Source organism: Doryrhamphus excisus, chromosome 8, assembly GCF_030265055.1.
Source record: "Doryrhamphus excisus isolate RoL2022-K1 chromosome 8, RoL_Dexc_1.0, whole genome shotgun sequence".
Lineage (NCBI taxonomy): Eukaryota > Metazoa > Chordata > Actinopteri > Syngnathiformes > Syngnathidae > Doryrhamphus > Doryrhamphus excisus.
In genome coordinates this window covers 6,360,766-6,383,516 of record NC_080473.1, presented here as the reverse complement: position 1 = coordinate 6,383,516, position 22,751 = coordinate 6,360,766, and the positions used below count along the sequence as shown (strand labels likewise).

The window sequence follows — 22,751 nt, the reverse complement described above, 5'->3', positions numbered from 1 at the left end:
TTAGGGGGGCTTAAGAACATTTCAGGGGGACTGAAGCCCCCCAAAAATAGGCCAAGTGACGCCACTGACATCATCCATGGATTACCATACGGGACCATGATGATGTGCTATACTGTACTGTATAAAATGCTCTATTGGCTGTTATGTATGATGTCATGGATCGGCCAATGGTAGCAGAGATGGAGTTCAGGCGGGTCTAGATGCCTTCATTATGTTTCATTATCTATCAGCAACAGCCATTGTTGTCCAAATGGAACCAATTACCAGCGAAGCACTTATTTACGTCCGTGTGTCGTAGGGGACGACTGACGAACATTTAGGGAGGAATGTGACGCACCATCTGTTTAGTGACCATCAAAGAGGGTCAGCGGGACAGTTAGAGTGGAGGCCATCACACGGGCCAACTGTTGTGTTCATGAGGATGCATCACGGAGGAGGGTGACATCGCTCTTCTGTTTCGGGAGTCAACAGGCAGCAAATGACTTCCATGCTAAACAGCCGATGTTGAAGGGATGTCAGGAATACAAAAACGCTGCGCTAATATGTTGCCCGGACTCGTGAAATTGAAATTTAATCAGCGAGAGGGCAAAATCATTTTGTTGAGGATTTGTTGTGATCACTTCAGAGATGAACTTTCACTCTACTGTAATTACTAGCATGTTAGCCTGCCGCTGCCGAGGAAGATCAGGAAAGGAATGACTTTTTATTTTCTATTCACGCTTTCAAAGATCCTTTATATGACAGGACCAACGGCTAAAATCCTGCTTTTAAGGACTTATTACCAAAAACAAAGCAAGTCAAAGATCCTTTACATGACAGGAGCATTTTACTGTTTTAATCACCTGCTGCAAAAATGCTAGTCCAAGATCCTCTACGAGACAGTGGTACATTGCTGACATATGACATATTATATACAGTACAGAGGAGAGCTTGTGAATATATCAGTAGAAGAATGCTGCTAGCTAGGAGGCGTAGAGGAGGACCAAAGAGGAGCTTTATAGATGAAGTGAAGGAGGACATGAGAGAGACAGATGGATGGAGGAGATGGGTTTATGGTGGCGACCCCTGAAGGGAAAAGCCCAAAGAGGAGGAAGAAGACATATTACATACCTTATATACTATTTTTATAACTTGAAATTACACATGATTTACATATCCTGGCTTTACAGCAGATTAAATATTATTACATTGGAAACTATGCAAAGATATATAGCTATATTTAATCATTTTCATTGACTTATTATAATGATTTCTGACCGCCGCCAGCATCCAGTAAAGCAGCTGTGGGGGGGGGGGGGGGGGGGGGGGCAAGCTGGGGGAGGACATCTTTCCATTCTGCACCAGGTGTTGATGCTCAGGAAAGTAAGGAAGGTAAGCTGGAGGCTAGCATACTACGGCATGATAACCAGCATTTACAGCGACTGTATCAGCGACTACCGGGTGACCAGTTCAACGTGTGAATCGGTGACGTCAGTGCAATGTGGACCGTCCCTCGAGCATCAAACAGTGTATGTGAGATAAGCCACGCCCATGGGGGTTCAAAATAATGGTATGACAAAAGGGGAGTCACCCTCGTGTCATCCTTTGCTGGACCACAACCGGTCCAGGAGATTCCACACTGGGACAAATCCACCAAAACCTACACTGGGGTTGAACATGACTGAAATGATTTGGAGTTTGGGGACAAAAGCGAAACCCTGACAACGAATCCGACCTATTGCAAAAACCAAGATCCTCTATGTGACGGTACTACGTTGCTGTTTTCAACAGCCTATTGCAAACAAAGATCCTTTGCAGTTTTGAAGGGCTTACTTCAAACAAAGATCCTCTATGTTACAGGAGTGTTCTGCTGTTTTGAGGACCTACTGCAAAAAGCAAGTCAAAGATCCTCTATGTGACGGTACTACGTTGCTGTTTTCAATGGCCGATTGCAACCAAAGATCCTTTAATCGACAGGAGCGTTCTGATGTTTGTGAGGATATACTGCAAAAATGCTTGTCAAAGATCATTTATATTACAGGCGCTTCCTGTTGGTTTTATAAACCTGCTGCAAAAAAGCAACTCAAAGATCCTCTATGTGATGGGAGCGCTTTGCAGTTCTTAAGAGCTTACTTCAAACAAAGATCCTCTATGTTACAGGAGTCTTCTGCTGTTTTAAGGACCTACTGCAAAAATGCGAGTCAAAGATCCTCTATGTAACAAGAGTGATTTGTCTGCAAACAAAGATCATGTCAAGCACTAAACTACTGCAAAAAGTTTTGTCAAAGATCCTCTATCTGACAGTAGTGCATTGCTGTTTTCAACGGCCTATTGCAAACAAAGATCCTTCGTGCTTTTGAAGGGCTTACTACAAACAAAGATCCTCTGTGTTACAGGAGTTTTCTGCTGTTTTGAGGACCTACTGCAAAAAGCAAGTCAAAGATCCTCTATGTGACAGGTGCGCTTTGCATTTCTTAAGGGCTTACTTCAAACAAAGATCATCTATGTTACAGGAGTCCTCTGCTGTTTTAAGGACCTACTGCAAAAATGCTTGCCAAAGATCCTCTATCAGACAGGAGTGCATTGCTGTTTTCAACGGCCTATTGCAAACAAAGAACCTTCGTGCTTTTGAAGGGCTTACTACAAACAAAGATCCTCTATGTTACAGGAGTCTTCTGCTGTTTTAAGGACCTACTGCAAAAATGCGAGTCAAAGATCCTCTATGTGACAAGAGCGATTTGTCTGCAAACAAAGATCCTCTCAAGGACTAAACTACTGCAAAAATGCTTGCCAAAGATCCTTTATCAGACAGGAGTGCATTGCGGCCTATTTCAAACAAAGACAGGACTGTTGTGCTCCAAAAACCACTAGTCAAAGATCCTCTATGTCAGTGATTCCCAACTGTTGGGTTGGTTTCAGTGGGGTTGGAGTATTTTCCTGGGCCAAAACCAATGGAATAATCCGAGGTCCATGAATGCAGCAGTATTCCTGTCGCTGCTATTCGCTGGCGATGCCACCAGGAGGTGCGGGCTGCGTTCATGTCAGGTTTGAGCGGGAAGTCAAAGAGTAGGGACGCAAAGTGCTGACACACAGCTGCGGATATCCACTGGAGAAGCGCATGAAGTGTCTGCATTTGTCATGGGGGGGAAGGCGGTGGTCAATTGACAGGAGCGCTCCGGAGCAGCATGTGAGGCCGGCACGGCCCAAGAAGAAGATGAAAAGGCGTTGCTGCTAACGGCGTCCGTGCTGACACGCCTCCTCTCTGCTGGTCAAGACTGCTGCATGCTGAAGCAGCGTTCTGTTTTAACGGCGAGGCCCTCTTCCCTGCATTTTTATGGTCCCAGCGAGGTGCCATTACAAAGATGAAGAGGAGCAGCAGAGAAGTCGACAGATGGTGGAGAAAAGAGCCAAAATCCAGACAAAATGAGAGTCCCCCCCCCCTTCCAAAAAGGTTTTACAACGTTGTGCTGCAGGTCTCCACTCTGCTTTAATACGCAATGCTTTCAAGAACATCCACCAGGCTGCAGCAGCACACAAACTCGATTTCCATTTTCTACTTTCATCAACATTTCCTTTCATCATGCCAAGACAAAAAAAGCACTAATGGGCTCCTTTACCTTGAAAGTTGTCGTCTAATTTCCAGCTGTGGCAGATAAACACGTCTCTGGCCTGCATTCATCAAATTATTGTTGCTCATGGTTTCATAAGAACTTGTAGATATTGCAGTGAATATGAACTGGAACTTTAATTGGAATCCTCACTCATGTACTGATTAATATGCCTGTTGGTGTTGGTGTTGGTTGCTTCTCCTCCTCCTGCTCCTCCTCTCCTCCATTGTGTCTCCAAGCTTGGATAATAAAACACTACATGGTTTCTCTGGATGATCTTTGTTGATAGAAAAATTGCCCAAACAATCGCCATTCATTTTCCATTCATTCATTTTCTACCGCTTATCCTCACGAGGGTGCTGGAGCCTATCGCAGCTGTCTTCGGGGTACAGAGGCGGGGTACACCCTGGACTGGTGGCCAGCCAATCACAGGGCACATATAGACAAACAACCATTCACACTCACACTCATACCTATGGACAATTTGGAGTCGCTAATTAACCTAGCATGTTTTTTTGGAATGTGGGAGGAAACCGGAGTACCTGGAGAAAACCCACGCATTGCACGGGGAGAACATGCAAACTCGAGGGTGGAATTAAAGTCTCCTAGCTGTGAGGTCTGCGTGCTAGCTTTGATGGTGGTTAAATGATTAAAAAACAGATATGAAAGCCTCATTTGTCGTTAAAATGTTGTGTTTGAGGAATTTTGTTTTTGTTAAATCTCTTTTTCTGGTCGGCCTGAGACATACAGGATGACATCTTTTCTTCCTCATCCACCTTGATTTTGTTCTTTCTGGAAGAAGATGCTTTTTTTCACAAAGAAGCTGGGGGTACCACGGGATTTGAGGGCATGCCTCAGGTTCTTATGCCCTGAGAATAAATACAACGAGAATATTTACCTGCGTAGATGTGATATGTAGCATTCTACACTGGTCACTAGGTGTCGGTAATGTTAGTCTTATTATGTACATTATGTTTTGTTATGTCTACTATATTGGGTAATAGGAAGGCGGCTATAGGGGTGTTATTTCATGTCTAGAGGACTCTAATATTGTTAAAAACTGTATTTAGAAGTCACAAAAATGTAATGGTAATGGTTTTATTTCATTTGAACATGCATCAGATTACAATTGAGTGCATCCCATAATCAGTTCACAGTTCCACATGTCCAAAAGGAGTAGGAAGAAGCAAAGCTTATTTAATCCTACCTCTCCATCTGGTTCTTTTACAATCAGTAACTGTTACATTTGTTCACTTCCTGCTTTCCTGATATATTTTAAGTAAAAAAAAATATATTTTTTTAAATTTTTGTCACGTACTGAAGTACGAGGTGATATCTACAAAATGTTATCTATAAAAATATTGCATTTCTAAAACAAGAATCCTATTTTGTGGAAATTCTTTGGGTTGGCCTGGAGCCGATTAACTGCGGTAAAGGTGGGATTAATATGTACATATGTACTATGTATGTATTGCAGTATCATTTACTTTTACAATTACAATTCATTACATGACTGGTAGAAAATATTACGTCAAATGCTGCCTGTCAAGTTAATAAATATACTATGTGAGTTTGGTAACAAACTAATGGTATTTATTTCTTTGAAAGCGTAAAGCCCTTTGCACACAAGATGACTCCGTTGCACGTGGATTAAAACAAAAAAAATATTGGTAAAATACATTCATTCATTCATTCATTTTCTACCGCTTTTCCTCACGAGGGTCGCGGGGGGTGCTGGAGCCTATCCCAGCTGTCTTCGGGCGTAAGACGGGGTACACCCTAGACTGGTCGCCAGCCAATCACAGGGCACATATAGACAAACAACCATTCACACTCACATTCATACCTATGGACAATTTGGAGTCGCCAATTAACCTAGCATGTTTTTGGAATGTGGGAGGAAACCGGAGTACCCGGAGAAAACCCACGCATGCACGGGGAGAACATGCAAACTCCACACAGAGATGCCCGAGGGTGGGATTGAACCCTGGTCTCCTAGCTGTGAGGTCTGTGCGCTAACCCCTAGACCACCGTGCCGCCCTGGTAAAATTACGCCCATTTTGTTGTGATGTCAGACACTTCGAGTCCAAGCATATTCTGCAAGGTCAAAGAAGTGCAAGTACTTTATTCATCAGATGTGATGACATTAATCATTCCGAGAGTGAGTGTAATCGAGGACTAAGTGTCACTGAAAGGTCGGCATGCTTATTAATAACGCGCAGGCAAATATTGAAATATTGAACGTGTGTTCCACTCCATGATTGGCTGGTGCTCTCTGTGTTTCTGATATTGTTTGTCTTTGCACGTTACTGGGATATGTAGAGTCAAATACAAGCTACTACACTTGGTAGAATATATATAGAATATATGGTAAACCTGTAAGATATACATGACTACTTTTAAAGGAGCCGCCTGCTGGCCTCGGTTAGAAATCTCCGTTTGTGGAAACGGCAGAAACGTCAGAAGGGGACAGCTTTGCACCCAAAACACACCCGATCCACAGGAGGAAGACGAGGAGCAACATGGAGGGGGCCGCACCGCCTCGAGGAACCAGATCAAAAGGAAAGATCAAAAGGGAGACCCCCACCTGTCCGTGCAGGGCAAGACCTGGACGTCTGCTGGGTGGAGCGAGAGGAAAATGGGACGCTTTTGTCAACAAATTGTTCTCCCTTCTCTAAACCCACGCATGCACGGGGAGAACATGCAAACTCCACACAGAGATGACTGAGGGTAGAATTGAGCCCTGGTCTCCTAGCTGTGAGGTCAAGCAGTGACCTCAAGCAGCTGGGTTCTGCTCCTCGCCCATCTTACTCCAATTCCGGAATAAAAGGAAAATAGGACCTTGGACCACTGGACCAATGTCTAATGCAGGTGCCTTCCATGATGTGGTGGGGGCGGGAGGGAGGGAGGTCATGTCCGCGAGGAAGGAGGTTTTCATCATCACGTCATGAAAAGATGCAACTTCAAAAGCGAGCCTTTTTTCTCCAAAGTGGAGCAAACAAGTGAGGGAGATGATTGATTTTTCTCATGTTTGGTGCTCGTAAACAGACTCTCGGGACACATATTGCTGTGAAAATGTCATTAAAAGTCCATTTTGCTTAATAGCGGACTTTTCACCGCCAGAAGAGGCCATTCTTTCTTCCATTGCTGGCCTCTCATCCCAGCTCCGGTCTGTCTAAATTGATTGCGGAGATGCCATTGTTGTGTCTCTCGGCTTCTGAAGGAAGCTGGTGAGGTTATCCAAGTCAAGGATTTCACCCAGTCATCCTGCCTCTTCGTATGCAACACCACATTGTTTGCCCCCCCGGGAGACTGCCTCCATGACTACTGACTCACTGAAGGACGCTACACAGTGACAACTGAACTCGTCTTTTCCCCTCCGCCTGCATCTCTCCATCCCTTCCTTTTGCACATTTCTTATAAACAAGCGCACGACCCACATTATTAGGTACACCTGCCACTTCAATAAGACCCCGTGCACCACTCTGTGGCATGCGGAGTCGAACCAAGATGCTTCTGCTCATAGTTGCCATCTGTTATGAAATATCCTCAGTCAACCCCAACTGCATTGACTCATAAAAAACTCATTGTTTGCGTCATGCGGCTTTGTGCTGCACACACACACACACACGACAAAGGTGATGGAAGTTTTCTACGAGAAGCAGGCTGACAATTGCTCAAGGTTACATTGTGTCAGCGTTCATAAGTGTGACACCCGATTGAGGCCATCAGCAGTGACACGCACATAAAGTGGCTGCTGCTGCTTCTGTGGCGGTATACACACAACCATGATGCTTTCTGGATAATTCATACCTGTCAAATGACCAAAGTGTCTACAGTGGAACTTCTGAAGGTCAACCATGAAGACTGGTTGCATGGGGGGGGGGGGGTATTTAGTCATTTGAGGGCCCAAGGCGCCCTCCACATTCTTCTTTTTAAAATTTGTTTACTAAATGTGACTTCCCTGCTTTTGAAATCTCTTTGTTATTTGTCAGCTGGTTGCACGTTTCATAGCCATGTTTATGTGCCCTATCCCCAAAACGATGATAATGTTAAAGGGACAGTTTGTATTTTAAAAATGGTAGCAATCTGGCGCTCACAGAAAAGTAAGTCACTTGTTTGTTGTCGGTTCTTAAACCTGATTGAACGATAATTGATGCAATTTCTCTGGGGAAATTTGATGTCTTGTTGGAAATGACAATAACGGCCATGTTAGTCCTTAACGGGGTCTGAGAAGTTCAACTTCAAGGTCAACTGGAAGAGTGGGTCATAGAACTGCTTTAAGCGGAACAGCATATTTGATTGGCTAAGGTGGCAACAGACGCGCTTAACTCTCGCCCAAAGACAGCTGGGATAGGCTCCAGCATACCTGTGACGCTAGTGAGGATAAGCAGCATAGAAAATGGATAGATTCAAAAACGCATGACATAAATGACTAAAGAACAAAAGCGTGTTTTCGTCACAACGAGCCTTCTGTCTGATGCAGATCTCAAATTTATACTAATTTATACTTTTAATAGATTTCCATTTCATATGATGTGAAAGATTCAGTATTTCAAAACTTTTCAGGAAATGACATGTATTTTAATCCCACTGTCATTGATCTGCCGGAGAATTTCATTTAAAGTTTGAAATAAGCGGCGACTTCCATTGTAGAAATCGTTGAGTGTCACATCAATAGCACATTAGAAACAAGTGCACTCACTGAAATTATGAAGTATTGAATAAGTATTGAACAAGGAGGTGATCCTTGTGATCCAGACTTTCCCTTTTCCAACTCTCAAACGCTCTTCAACTGAAGTCAAAGTCTTTGGTTCTGGAAGCATACTTGGCCAATGAAGCCGATTCTGATTCGGAAACACTCAGCAGTGGATCTCTGATAGTAATCGGCGTTATTGTAGAAATGTCATCATTACTGTACGTCTGGCAACTGTGGTGGTGACTGGTGGTTCACTGCCAGGGCCAGCAAAGTCTTCTCTGTTGGCCTAAATACCGTATTTTCCGCACTAAAAGCCGACTAGGTGCCTTTACAGAGTTCCAAAATCTGTAAAAAAGTTGTTGTTGTACTTCGGTTAGCGCTCTGGTTGATCGAGTGTTGGACCATTTCCCGCTAGCTCACTAGCTATTAATTGTGAACTGCTCCAGATGTTGTAGTGTCGAGGTTTGGAGTGGTCTAAACCTTTTATCACTGAGCTGCTACTTTAGTGCTTGTTACATTTGCCCGAGCAACAGATTTACAGGCACCCGGCGATCACAGGTATAAGTTACGTAATGCTGGACGCTACGAGCAGAATGAAAGTCAGGCCTACCGTGACATATTGTACGAGAAGATAGAGAGTTAACCGGGTTTCTTGCATCAAAACGACTGCTTGTGGATGGAACAGTTCGGTATGGGTGAGGGTGACAGAAAGCAGTTTGGACCAGTTTTGCAGACGTTACACCAAACCATCTGTCAGTCAGTAATGTCAGTAATGCCACAAATATTTGCATATGTTCATTCATTCATTCATTTTCTACCACTTTTTCCTCACAAGGGTTGCAGGGGTGCTGGAGCCTATCCCAGCTGTCTTCGAGCGAGAGGCCGGGCACACCCCGGACTGCTCGCCAGCCAATCACAGGGCACATATAGACAAACAACCATTCACACTCACATTCACAATTTGGAGTGGCTAATTAACCTAGCATGTTTTTGGAATGTGGGAGTACCCGGAGAAAACCCACGTATGCACGGGGAGAACATGCAAACTCCACAGAGATGGCCGAGGGTGGAATTGAACCCTTGTCCTCCTAGCTGTGAGGTCTGCACGCTAACCACTCGACTGCTGTGCCGCCCCTAATTGCATATGTTTGATGTCTATATATTTGTGAGGTAATAGCGGTGGTATTAAGAGCTGGATTAAGTGGGTTAAGTTCCCACTGCAGGCCAGGCACCAAATGCACGGCCCACTACTGGGTAACTGTCTCCATTTAATGACCACTTGCCAGAAGACGATTGCGTCAAGTGGGTCACGTCTGCGTTAATTTAAGCAAGCGATGCCGCGTGAGCCCTGTGGGCTTCAAGCAGTCTCCTACTAGCCTGCAGCCCTTTTAAACGCTGCACCTGCCGAGGCCATCAATTGACTTCGGTGCTAAATTGGAGTGCCCGGCTGCTACACCTATTAGCACTGTGTGCGGACTGCGGGGAGGTTTACAATAATAAGACAGCAACAGGGAATGGGGGCGTAAAATGCTCCTGCAGGATGCCAAAAGACAGTTGCAACCAGTGCTGGGCTGAGGCCCCCTAAGTCACCTTGAGTGTTCAAAGAGAGCAGTGCTGATTAATGGACCTCTGATTCCACAAACATTGGCTCACATCCTGCTGCACTTGTGCTGCTGATGCAAGGCTTGGGGTGTCTCTTCAGATAGAAGGCAGGGGATGAAGAGATAAAGGCAGAAAATTTGCCCGGTTTCCACCATGCTGGATTGGTCTACGGACGATCATGAGGGGGGTTCAGAGCACAGTTGGGGGGGGGGGGACTAGATACACCCCCAAACGAGAACAACAGAGGAGAAGAAGGAGCTCCTGTGTAAACTTGGTAATGATAATGGTTTTATTTCATTTGAACATGCATCAGATTACAATTGAGTGCATCCCATAATCAGTTCCCAGTTCCACATGTCCAAAAGGAGTAGGAAGAAGCAAAGCTTATTAAATCCTACCCCTCCATCTGGTACTTTTACAATCAGTAACTGTTACATTTGTTCACTTCCTACCGAAGTACGAGGTGATATGACCATACCATGACATAATGGGTACCATAGTAACCGTCAATATAGTGATATGTATAGCACATCATGACTGGTTCAAGACTCTTCATCCTTGTATTTAGCAAACATCAACTGCTTGTATTGTTTCTTGAATTCAATGCATTGTTTGAGTTCCTTACTCAATCTATTCCATAGTTTGATTCCACATACTGAAATGCTATGGCTTTTTAACGTAGTCCTAGCATATAAGTATTTCAAATTTTGTTCTTCACTGTGATCATATTTCTCCTCTCTTGTAGAGTATTGGATGACATTTTTAGATCATTAGTTATTGAATTATATTGAATATATGAATTATATTGTCTTGACGATGAACTATAGCAGCAAGTTTAAGTATTTGTGATTTTAGAAATAAGGAGTTAGTATGTGACCAGGGTTCAATTCCACCCTCGGCCATCTCTGTGTGGAGTTTGCATGTTCTCCCCGTGCATGCGTGGGTTTTCTCCGGGTACTCTGGTTTTCTCCCACATTCCAAAAACATGCTAGGTTAATTGGCGACTCCAAATTGTCCATAGGTATGAAAGTGAGTGTGAATGGTTGTTTGTCTATATGTGCCCTGTGATTGGCTGGCCACCAGTCCAGGGTGGACCCCACCTCTCGCCCGAAGACAGCTGGGATAGGCTCCAGCACCCCCCGCGACCCTTGTGAGGAAAAAGCGGTAGAAAATTAATGGACCAAAACATAGCCTTTATCGTGATAGTTTTCTGTTTGGTATCCGATAGGGACACCTCAAACTTTAAGTCTGCTTTTTTTATTAATTGGTAGGGGTGAACGCAGGACTAGCGTCGTGCTAATCCATCCTCATCTAGCTAGGGGCGGGGTAGAGGTGGATTGTACGTCATGAAAACATGAAAAACAGCAAGCACCTGAATAGTACCCATCTCGCGTATGGAAAAGCGCCAATTGTAGATATAGCTGAGCCAAGTCAGTACCGTGCAGTGCATTGTTAACTTTATTGGCAGGGACTGTGCGGCTAGTGGGACATCATACTATTTCAGTAGCTGACACTTCTATTGCCATCCCGCCTACACACCATGGGTTTATCGCTCAAACTGTAATACGACAAACTGAGTGCAGCTGCTACGCGCAACGGCGGTGGAATGAGCGAAATAGTTTGTGGAATAATTCAGACAAACTGAGTGCCTCCTTCTTCTTCAGAAGGAGGCGCTGTCTGCACTAAGTGCACTTAGCGTAATGTACTTTGATTGTTGGGAGCGGTGGGAAGTAACTCACCAGGTGGACGCGGTACATGATGCTGATACCGAGAGTCATGAAGGGTTTGGAGAAGTCGATGACCTTCTCGCGTTCTGCCGTTATGGTGAGGCCGGCCACTGCCAAGTCAGCTTTCTGAAAGACAAACAGCCAGATACGCTGAAACAAACTCTGAGTTTTACTGCTGTGCTGACTCTATGTACACTGATACTGCGTCTACTGCAATGCATCATTCAAGTCTCAAGTTCTGAGACTCAGTTTCCCATGATCCTCCACAGAAGTGTCGAGCTTTGCCAGAAATCTCTGTCCGATTTAATGAAAATGTAAATCATTTCCTTGAATATATTTGACAATTTTCTTCAATATTTATTCATTATATTGGACTTCTTCTGACTTCTTCCAAATTCACCTTGCAGTGTTTGAAGCATAAGGCTCAGGAATGATAATATCCATTTCATTGGCCGTTTACAATTATTTTGCAATGTTTTCTGTATGGAAAAGTATCATTATTCTCTGAAAAATGTATTTTTGTTAATACATTAATCCCTTCTTTATCACCGTTAATTGGTTCCGGACCTGACCATGGTAAGTGAATTTCAACCAAGTAGGAAATTTAATATTTTTGTAGTTAGGGTATTAAAAAACCCGTTTACAACCTTATAAAATACCGTATTTTTGTGTAGCTGAAGCATTGTGTTAGCATATCTTACATCTATTCAGCCTGTTCTCTATTCTTTTATTGTTAGAACTTGCCTTCCAAGAGGACGTAATGTCTGTTTTGGTCAAGTAGTTTGTAAAATAAATTACCCACAAAAAATGCGACTATGTTTTTTTCTACCTAATTATGCATTTCTGGCCTTGTGTGACTTATACTCCGGAGCCTCTTATAGTCCAGAAAATACGGTACTTTTTTAACACCCCTACAATCACCTTTGCACCCTTATTACCCAATATAGTAGACCTAATACACCATTTAAGACATAAATAGGACTTATACTTGTATGTGCCTCTAAAAGTGTTCCCTAGAAGCCATGCACTAAATCCAAAGCACTGAGTTTCGGTGTTCTAACTATGAAAATATTCCATTTATTAATATTGAGTCCTACTTTGGTCAGGAACCAATTAGGGGCGGTAAACGAGAGCGACTGTATTTCCATGTTTGATTGATATTATATTGTCCTTTGACAAGATCTGTGCTCAGTTCACCTGGCGAGAGTGGCCTTGGTTTGGAAACAAGAACTTGGACCACCAAGTAGCTCGGACTAGCGGGTCAAACACAGTCAAAGCAAAGCAATAGAAAATGGCTAACAAGAAAACAAGATACAGAGTGGAAGCGGTCGAACGAGGGGTTCTGTGAAGAATGGGGGAGAGAGAGAAGGAGGGGGGGGGGTGACACTGCAACGCTGCAGATGCTGCAGATGTTGCTGCAAATGCATGACCTGCTGTTCATTGTTAGATTTGTTCCTTTAATGAATCAAAGCCTTAGATCACATTTACAAGGCCGGCCTTTGAACCCTCACCTCCTGCTCCGTCGCTTGCACTCGACACCTCCACAAGCTGCGCACACACGAGCCCATCTTGCACCAGGCTGGCCATCCTCAGCCTGCAGGCTTTCACCCTCCATCATTATCAGAAAAAAACTCTGCCTCATCTTTTCTTTTTTTTTTTTTTCTTCTTCTTTAGAGTCACCGTCGTTTTGAAAGTCTGATCGTCTGCGCCAGAAGGATACCACACGCGGGGAGTGGCTGCCGTCGAGGCAATTTCTACAAAGGCAGATCCTTTGGCGAGATGAACATGCAGTCATAACGGCGGTTGAATTATTTATGTGACAATAGAATATTAATATTGATAACTGCATTTCTGTGCCTGCCTGCTGTTATGCCTTCTAGTCCTGGCAGCTTAAACGTGTTGCTGGTTCACTTTCATTTGAAAAAAGATGAAAATGGTGCGCTTGTCTGGACTGAATGGTTAGGCTGTCTGACAGCTGTCACAGTAATGCAGCGAATGGTGTTCGGTGAGGGGGGGCCTGGCAGGGGTACACAGGTACTATTGTCCCCGAGTAACCCCGGGCTGTCTTCTGTCACCGCCGCCAGCTTAACTGGCAAATACTGCACTCTCTGTCTTCTGTTTTACTTTCATTTTCTCCTCAGCCAAACAAGAGAGCAAAAATCCTTTGAGATGACCTTTAGCCTACGACAGATATCAATTCAAAGCATGCCTTGACATTTGGTCAGCACCCCACAGCTCATGCTGCTGTCGGAGACACAAACATTTTTTGAAGGTTTTCACAAACCAAGTGGGCAGTGCATTCAGCGAAGAACACTACACTGGAACCTCGGTTTTTAAATGGCCAAGTCGGTTTTTGACTCAATTTTTGCCAAAACGTTGGCTCAGTTATTATACATATTACGGTTGTTTTACCTTTTGGCGTGTTAAACTCCAGTGCCAAGAATATTGCGGGTTATTAATACGCTGTGTGAATCCAACTGTGTTCATGACGTGTCTTTATTACCAAACGTGCCTGTTCGCCGGAAGTCAATGTCACCCATTGTCCCCCATTGTCCTCCATTGTCACCGGACTGTATCGCCATCTGTGGTTAATATGCTTATGAAATGAATATATGCATTTGGTATTATTGTCTGCATGTAAACTATACCAGCTCTGTATTAAAAGTGTTTTGTGTGTCTGGAATGGATTCATTGGATTTACATTGCTCCCTGTTGGGAAAAATGTTCCATATGATTGTGTTTTAGACGCACCCTTTGGAATAGCTTAATCGTGAAAACTGAGGTACCACTATCCCGTCAACTCATCAACTGCATCCATTGGTTGGATCCATGAATGGAACTATGAGGACCTCCTTCACCGCAAATCCTCCAAGTGACGCCTCTGCTCATATCGGCGCTCCGGATCGCTGGGCATGCGGTGTACGAAAGCAAATAACCGCCGGGGCCTTGTCACTTTTACTAAGTCTCACCAGCAGCTTTATCTACCTCTGCATGCGCTTTAAAATACTGGTAGCTCCACTCAACCGTTGCTGTGGAAGTCATGCATGCAGTACTATTGTACTGTGAAGTCTGTATTAAGTGGAATTACGGCTGGCTGGGCTCTTTAATGCTATTACAACATTGGTTCTGTTGTTATTATGTTTTCTTTTCTACTTTCTCATGCACTCCAAAAGTGAGTGTCATCCTCTTTGCGGCTTTGCTAAAGGAGCAGCCCGGCTATAATTAGAGCATTTACTACCGTAAATACGGTGGTTCCTCTAACGGATATTTTTAGCTTCCCCCACTTCCTTCCTTTTCCACACATCCTGTCCTCCTCTGCATTGCCTCGTAGGCTTTCCACCAAGGGATATCGTTAACCTCGCTACCTGCTTGGCATATGGCGACTCGACGGTGGGCTCTGTCTTTCATCTCCATTACACAGGGTACACTTATTTTGGTACATTTAGCAAGATTAAAAAAAAAACACTAAAACAATGGTGAGCACTTTCTTTTGTACTGGGGCTCGAGGGCGCCACATGACCTCCCTTTAGAGATGGAACAATAACAACATGAGTCACTCAGCATGAAAACACACTTGTTAAAGGCCAGCGACAGTGACATTTGAGTCTTCCTCAAGGCTCATTATTGGACTTTAACCCTCAGAAGTATGCAAGCTGTCACTCATTTGACTAAAAAAGGTCAGCGTCCAACAACTGCTGTAAAAATATATTATTTGCTAGATAGGAATTCTATTTTTGAGATCTGTAGTCCTTTAAAGGCTGGTATGTTTACAGAAATATTTTTAAAATAAAAAATAAGAAACAAACTACAGTAATAACTACAGATGCACCGATTGATCGGCCGGTTTCCGTGGAAAAGCACATGATCAACGCCGATCAACGTAGCGTCTTGGAGAGGCGGCCCCGCCCACGTTCCTTCACACTGTACAGGCGTGCTAAAGCCAAAACAAACATGTCTGCCGTGTGCAACTTACCCATAAAATGAGAGTGCTATAAAATAAAAAAAAATAATTTAAATTTAATACGGCACACTTGACGCAGTGTGATTGGTATCGGCTGATTTGACTCATGGAAGATGGGTTTTTTAGTCGGGAGCGTAAAACCCTGATTAGAGCATCCCTAGTAATAACACACACACAATTATCCAACATCAACAGTCACATGACTTAACATTGCTGCATGCTTCGAATGGGAAAACGCATCATCATGTGACACCCCCGTTAAAATGAGGTGCTGGCACCAGCATTGTTAATAAAAACACTAACAGACCTGGCAACCTTAAAAAACGTTTTAGGCAATTTACACTGATGTACTTTTCCCCAGCGAGTATTTGACTGTACAATCTCCAGATAAATAAGCTAGTTTAACATATGCATGTATTTACATACCCTGGAAATGAGCTCTCCAACCATGCCAGCCCACGTTCCATTAGCTCCAGGGACGCCATAAAGTCCATCCCCCACCAGCCGGATGCGATACTTGAACTTCAATATGTCTGCCAGCTCCTTCAGCATGTCCACACAGAAGCCTTCATAGCGCTCATTTCCCTCCAGGTCCTGGTGATTGGGTCGCAGCATCACATAGGGATTTTCCTGAATGGCAGAATAACACACTTCATGTCAGACATCTAATATTCCGGGTCTATGGCTTTTCCTCTTCCCCAAATGTTTTCCGTTGGGTTTGGATCAGGGAAATGCGTAGGGAAAACATTGAGCTAATTCCTCTGGAAGAAGTTCTTTGTTCAGACATTGTGAATTGTAGTGTTGTCCTGTGCCCCTGCAACACATAGCCATCTGCCGTTTGACGCCCCTGCACAACCTGAAACTCTATTGTCACGCCAGTAACGTTGGAAGCCATCAGGGCGGTCAGGGTTCCATAATAAAACTTTCTTCTACCTTTAAAGTCCCATGTTTGGTGGTGCAAATTCCAAGCAGGCGCTTCTGTGGCATTGAAGGAGACGAAGCCCTTCTCTTGCAGATGTTGTCTGATGGTTATGGACCTGCATTAGCACCAGTTCGTTTGGGATGAGGATCATCTTGTCCCTTGACGGACAGCCGGCCTATCCATAACCCTGGGGTGTTTCAATGTAAAGTGTGTAAAGACGTTTATGGTGTTTGAAGACGTTTTAATGACTGTCTCGCGTTGCTTATGCAGCTCGACAATCCGACCGCATTCAAAGAGAAAAAGCTGTTTTGCCTTTGCCGTCCAGCGATTATGGCAACGTGAATACTTGACAGAAACTGAGATTGAAGCCGGTGTTGCCCAGGTGATGCCGACTGGACCAGAGGATTTTTCATGAAAGTTAAAATACAGTAAAGAAGGCAATGGGAAAAAAAATTAAAGTCGTTTTTTTTTGACGGGAATGGGTATTTCTGATGGCAAGGTCAAGGTCACAACCACAATGCGTCATTTTAGTGATGCGATGTTAGTCCAAACGAGCCTGGTTCCAATTACGCCCAAAGATAAAGAGCTCTGGCCCTTTTTGGTCAGGCTAGTTTTAAGAAGTGATTAGAACTCTTGGAATGCGCTATTTTACAGCCGATAGACTTTTTCTGTCTGCCAAGTTAAATTGTGAAAGTACCTCTTTTTATGGTATAATAAACTTCACAATAAACACAAATATTTTACAGTCAGCGCGAATGGATAAAACAGTCTATATCCTTTGTATGAGGCGTACACGTTTAAAGAGTGGAGCCAGGGAATAAAAGGTCTTCTTTAGTTGTTGATGTTGCAAGATTTTACGAGTGCCTTGCTGCACTATTCTTCAAATAATACAAGTGTCAGGCTTCAGTACATCTTGAATGCTGTTGCAGTGTTTACACAGCCAGCAAAAATGCGTCTGGATAACAACACGGGATCACAATGCTTTGTTTTGCTGACTTGGCCCACTTTGCTAATATCGAGGGTTTGGCTCTTTTGGGGCGTGATGCAAGTCGGAATACATACGCTTCCCGTCTGCTTCATGAACATACATGCTCATTTCAAGCAGAAGCCGCAACATGACAATGATTCTGTAGATCGAAAGGACCGGTTCCCGTGGCTGGTTAGCACGCCGTGGGATCCAATTATCCGATATCACTTAATCGGCCTGAAAACGATCTTTGTTTATCTTGTATGGTTCATCTATTGACTGTATGGCTGCGACATACACTGACAGAAAGAACAATTGCATGCTCTTCCACTAGATGGCAGAAGGCATCTGATTGATAATAAAAGCTTATGGAGGAAATATCCCGTCTAAGTGTCCATCAAGATAAAGGATGTGCTGTGAGAGGCCCAAGATGATTAGAAAATGTTTTGTCAAGCTGCAGCTGCATTGCAAAGAGAACGCTGATACAATATTATTAATACACTATTATTAATACAGTAATGTGTTGAGTATATAGACTAGCAAGGATGTAGTCGCTTGGTAAAAGCACCATAAGCAACTGGGATAAAACCTGGAGATGCACAGGATATGAATGAATGTAGTAGACATTCAAAAAAATCCAAAATATCCAAAAATAAAAAAAAAACAAAAATAACGAACAAAAACCAAGATATAACTTTCCCACTTTTGGACAGATTTAGTAGAAATACTCAATTGTTTTAGGCCACCATTAAATTTACACAAGTACACAAAATCTACACTGCAAAACCAGTGGACAGTGATCAATGATATAATAATCATTATTATATTATTAATTAGCCTATTATTAGTACTATCATCATTCTTCTTCTGATTATTACTACTACTACTAGTAGGCTAGTATTAGCCTGCTTATTGGCTTGCTTATTAGCTTGCTTTTACCCTATTATATGAAATTTGTCAGAGATTTTTTTAGTAAAAAAAAATCTATAAAAATATAAAACTAAATCAATAACAAATAAAAAAAAATCTATAAAAAATATAAAATTATTTAGGAGGGTTTACAAACATTTTAAGGGGCCTGCTTTTGCCTTATTATATGAAATTTGTCACAGATTTTTTTTGTAAAAAAAAAAAAATCAATTAAAAATAGGCCTACTGACGCCTCTGGTTAAAACACTAATACCTCCAGGGTCATATCTACTGGAAGCACACTGCGTACCAGGCACAATATAAATGCTAATTTCCAATGGAAAAAAATTACATATAAGAAAAAAATAACAACAGGAATGCTTATTTTCCACATCCTCTCACAGCGAGGATGCATGTTAGCATTCTACAACATGTTATTACGTGGCAACAACACATGATTTACTTCCACGCAGTGACACTGTACGCCCCTCCTCCCCCATAATTCACAAACTCAAGATCCACAATTACACAATGAAAACCCACATTAAGGAAATGAACAGCAATTAGTCTATAGCCACCAAGTAATATTATCTTGTTTAAACGTATACATTCCACAATGTGGTGGACATAAAGTGATGCTATCGCACCACACCTTGACCTTTGGCCCTTGGACACAAATTAACAGCACTATTAATCTCCTGCCGTCACCCAACTTAGCAGCCTCGGCTAAACCAACTCACATTGACTCAAGATTCCCTGCTTTTTATTTGTAATTAATAGGAATTCATTAATTAATAGGAAATAATATTAACAATTAAATGTGTCTTTTTTTGGAGCATTTACTGATTTTCATCCACACGACGTGCTGAACGTTTGATCACGTTCAGAGCGTGAGCATCACGCCTGTAGGGGGTGCCCGTCGCCATGCGCTGACTTCATGAGGATTCGGTGAGCGCCGAGCATTAGTCAAGAGATTTTCTTCTTTCCTCCTCCACGGCGCCCGCTCCCCCCCCCTAGAGAATGGCGCCCTGGGCAACTGCCCATATGGCCAGTAGCTAAACCGCCACCGCCTCCACGCCTGGTGTGGATTTATGTATGTGAACAAGGGCCGCATCATCAGGAGTTTTACGAGCGAAATGGTGACATTAAAGCTCTTGATATCTTCTCTTATGTGCTGATCAACACAGAGTCATAAAATTGCACCCGGTGATCATCCGTCACCCAACGGCTACAGGAATCAATAAAAAAAGAGAGCGTATGTTTGCTGATGTGTTGGCCTTCTGGGGTCATGCCGGGCTTTTACAATCACCTTTTCTTTTTTCTCTCCTGTCAGCAACTACCATCCATTTATTTTCTATGCCGCTGATCCTCACTAGGATATGCTGGAGCCTATCCCAGCTGTCTTGGCCAGCCAATCACAGGGCACATATAGACAAACAACCATTTCCACTCACATTCATACCCATGGACAATTTGGAGTGGCCAATGAAGCTAGCATGTTTTTGGAATGGGGGTAGGAAAGTAGGAAAGTACACGGAAAAAAAATCCACACATGCATGGGGAGAACATGCAAACTCCACACAGTGAATCGAACCAAGGTTTTCCCGAATTCCTGACTGTGTGGCCTACATGCTAATCTTGCTAATGTTGCTTTTTACTATTTCCACACGTGCAAAGATACTGTGACTGTTAACTGTGACATATAACAGGATGTTGAAACAATTAAACTTCTTCTCCAGCTAGACTTTAATGACTTTAACAAAAACCTCCAACCATCTTGGTTAAGTGTAAAACGAAGTTAACCACAGGTGATATTAAGGCATTAAATCAATCATCAATATTAAAGACAAATGCGGTGAAAAAAAGTGATTTACATCACAGACAAGCCGCACTTGTGTTACTTTTAAACAAAATTGGTTGTCACTCAAGTGTAAAAAGAAGTTAACCACTGTTAGAAGATAAAACTATAAAACACATGTGGTGATGTGTTTAGTGACGCTGGTTTTTCCTATCCTGTATGCACATGAATATGTTCTCCTTAAAAAAAAATCACAAAAAAGCACAAAAATCTTAGACTTAATGATTATGAATTTTGTTTTGTCATCTTGCATGAATATAATTTATAATTTGAATATAGATATTTTTTGCAGCTTTGTAGGCACATTTCTGCCAAACATACGACTTCAGGGGTTGCACGTTATTGAAAAGCCTAGCGAGGGAAATGTTGGTGTCTTCTGTCTGCACCCCCCCCCCCCCCCCCCCCCCCAACACACACACACACACACACACACACAGGTAAGGACGCGGTCTACGTTTGATGATAAAACAAAAGGCAGACTTCTTCAACCCGCCTCTTATTCCCAGGCCAAGACGCCTGTGGTGGACTGATAAGGGTGCTGGAGGACTCGGATGGGGGCTCTGAGAAAGACGCAAGCCAGGACACAGGTGAACATCCACCAGCACATCATTAGGTACACCCACACCATGAAATCATATGCATTTTTCAGCTCTAATATTACGATTGCTGTATTCATCTTAATGAGAGGGCTGCCTCTGTAGTAAAGATATCGTAATTCTGAACCATAAAGATCTGCAAGCATCAGGGCTCATCGTCTTCTGGTGCAGGATAGCAATGCAGGCCAACAGCAGCCAGAGGGAATGGAAGCTATGAAAATGCAAACAGGTTATCCCTTTTTACGACTTGACAAGATGCGGCCTTCCACAACACAGATAAAGCCAAACAAAACAATGCATGAAGGCCATCTTTTTCCTCACAGAAGCTAATCATTATTTTTTTTTCCAATCACATGCCCATGCTTGCTGAGGTAATGAACACGAGTGTAAACTCAGCATGTAAAAAGACATCAGTGATTACAAACACATGACCTGGCAGACCCGAGGGGAAGTCATTGTCTATTGTGTTGACTGTGGCAGCAACAGTCTAATAAAACGGGGAAGATGTAGAAGCTATGGAATTGTGACACATGCAACCGCTTGAAGGTGTTCATGACTTCCAAGTGCTAATTCAAGTGTTTGCAGGTAGAAACGGCTTGAGCAGCTGCACACCAGACAGATAAGAGCGACACGGCAATCATATCGTGATGAATGAGCTGTGTTAGGCCCGGGAAATTGCCCCACGGTGGCTTCCAAACTTTGGCCGGGGGACTCGATATCTTTGAAATGAAATCAAGCCTCCGAAGTCGCACTATTCATTCCTTCATTCCCACGTTCTGTTGGGAAGGCAGCATCTCGTTTGTTCTCACCCACACACAGACAGACGCATCTTCATGCTGACATCTGAGTCAATCTCAATGTGCTTGAGATACATCCATCCATCCATCATTCATCCATTCATCCATCCATCCATCCATCCATCCATCCATAAATATATACATCCATCCATCCACCGTTTCATCCATCCATTGTTTCGGCCATCATTTCATCCATCCATCGTTTCGTCCATCATTTCATCAATCCATCCATCCATCATTTCATCCATCATTTCATCCATCCAGCACTTGTTTCATCCATCCATACATCCATCTATCCATCTGTCATTTCATCCATCCATATAGCCATCCATCGTTTCATCCATTGTTTCATCCATCCATCCATCATTCATCCATACATCCATCGTTTCATCCATCCATCCACCGTTTCATCCATCCACCATTTCATCCATCCATATAGCCATCCATTGTTTCATCCATCCATCCATACATACATTCATCGTTTCATCCATCCATCATTTTATCCTTCCATCATTTCATCCATCCAGCCATTGTTTCGTTCATCATTTCATCCATCCATCCATCGTTTCGTCCATCATTTCATCCATCCATTGTTTCATCCATGATTTCATCAATCCATCACTCGTTTCATCCATCCATACATCCATCTATCCATCCATCCATATAGCCATTCATCGTTTCATCCATTGTTTCATCCATCCATCCATCCATCATTCATCCATCCATCCATCGTTTCATCCATCCATCCATCCATCCACTGTTTCATCCATCCATCCACCATTTCATCCATCCATCCATCCATCATTTCATCCATCCATCATTTCATCCTTCCATCAATCCATCAATCCCTTCATCCATCCATCGTTTCATTCATCCATACATACATCCATCGTTTCATCCATCCATCCATCATTTCATCCTTCCTTCCATCCATCCATCCATCCATCCATCACTAGGATATGCTGGGTGTTGAGGTTTTAGGGAGAACATCATATTTTAGGTTCTGCATGGATCCTTGATGCCTAATATTGTCTGAAGCTAGAAGGGATTCCTACTTAAGAAAGAATGGCAACAGGTAGCGGAGTGAAAGCAGTGAAGCGCTCCTCACACCATCTATATTTACGAC

The 22,751-nt window shown here is 43.2% G+C and overlaps 1 protein-coding gene across 5 annotated transcripts in view; it reads right to left on the bottom strand.

Annotated features, from left to right (window-relative positions):
- Positions 1 to 22,751, bottom strand: part of grik4 (glutamate receptor, ionotropic, kainate 4) — a 272,858-nt gene that overhangs the window by 12,669 nt on the left and 237,438 nt on the right. For all 5 annotated transcript variants that reach the window (XM_058079390.1, XM_058079391.1, XM_058079392.1 and 2 more), the window contains 2 exons: positions 16,003 to 16,206; positions 11,628 to 11,741 (listed from right to left, as the gene is read on the bottom strand). In XM_058079390.1, coding sequence (XP_057935373.1) covers positions 11,628 to 11,741; positions 16,003 to 16,206 — 318 coding nt within the window. The remainder of the gene's footprint in view (positions 1 to 11,627; positions 11,742 to 16,002; positions 16,207 to 22,751) is intronic.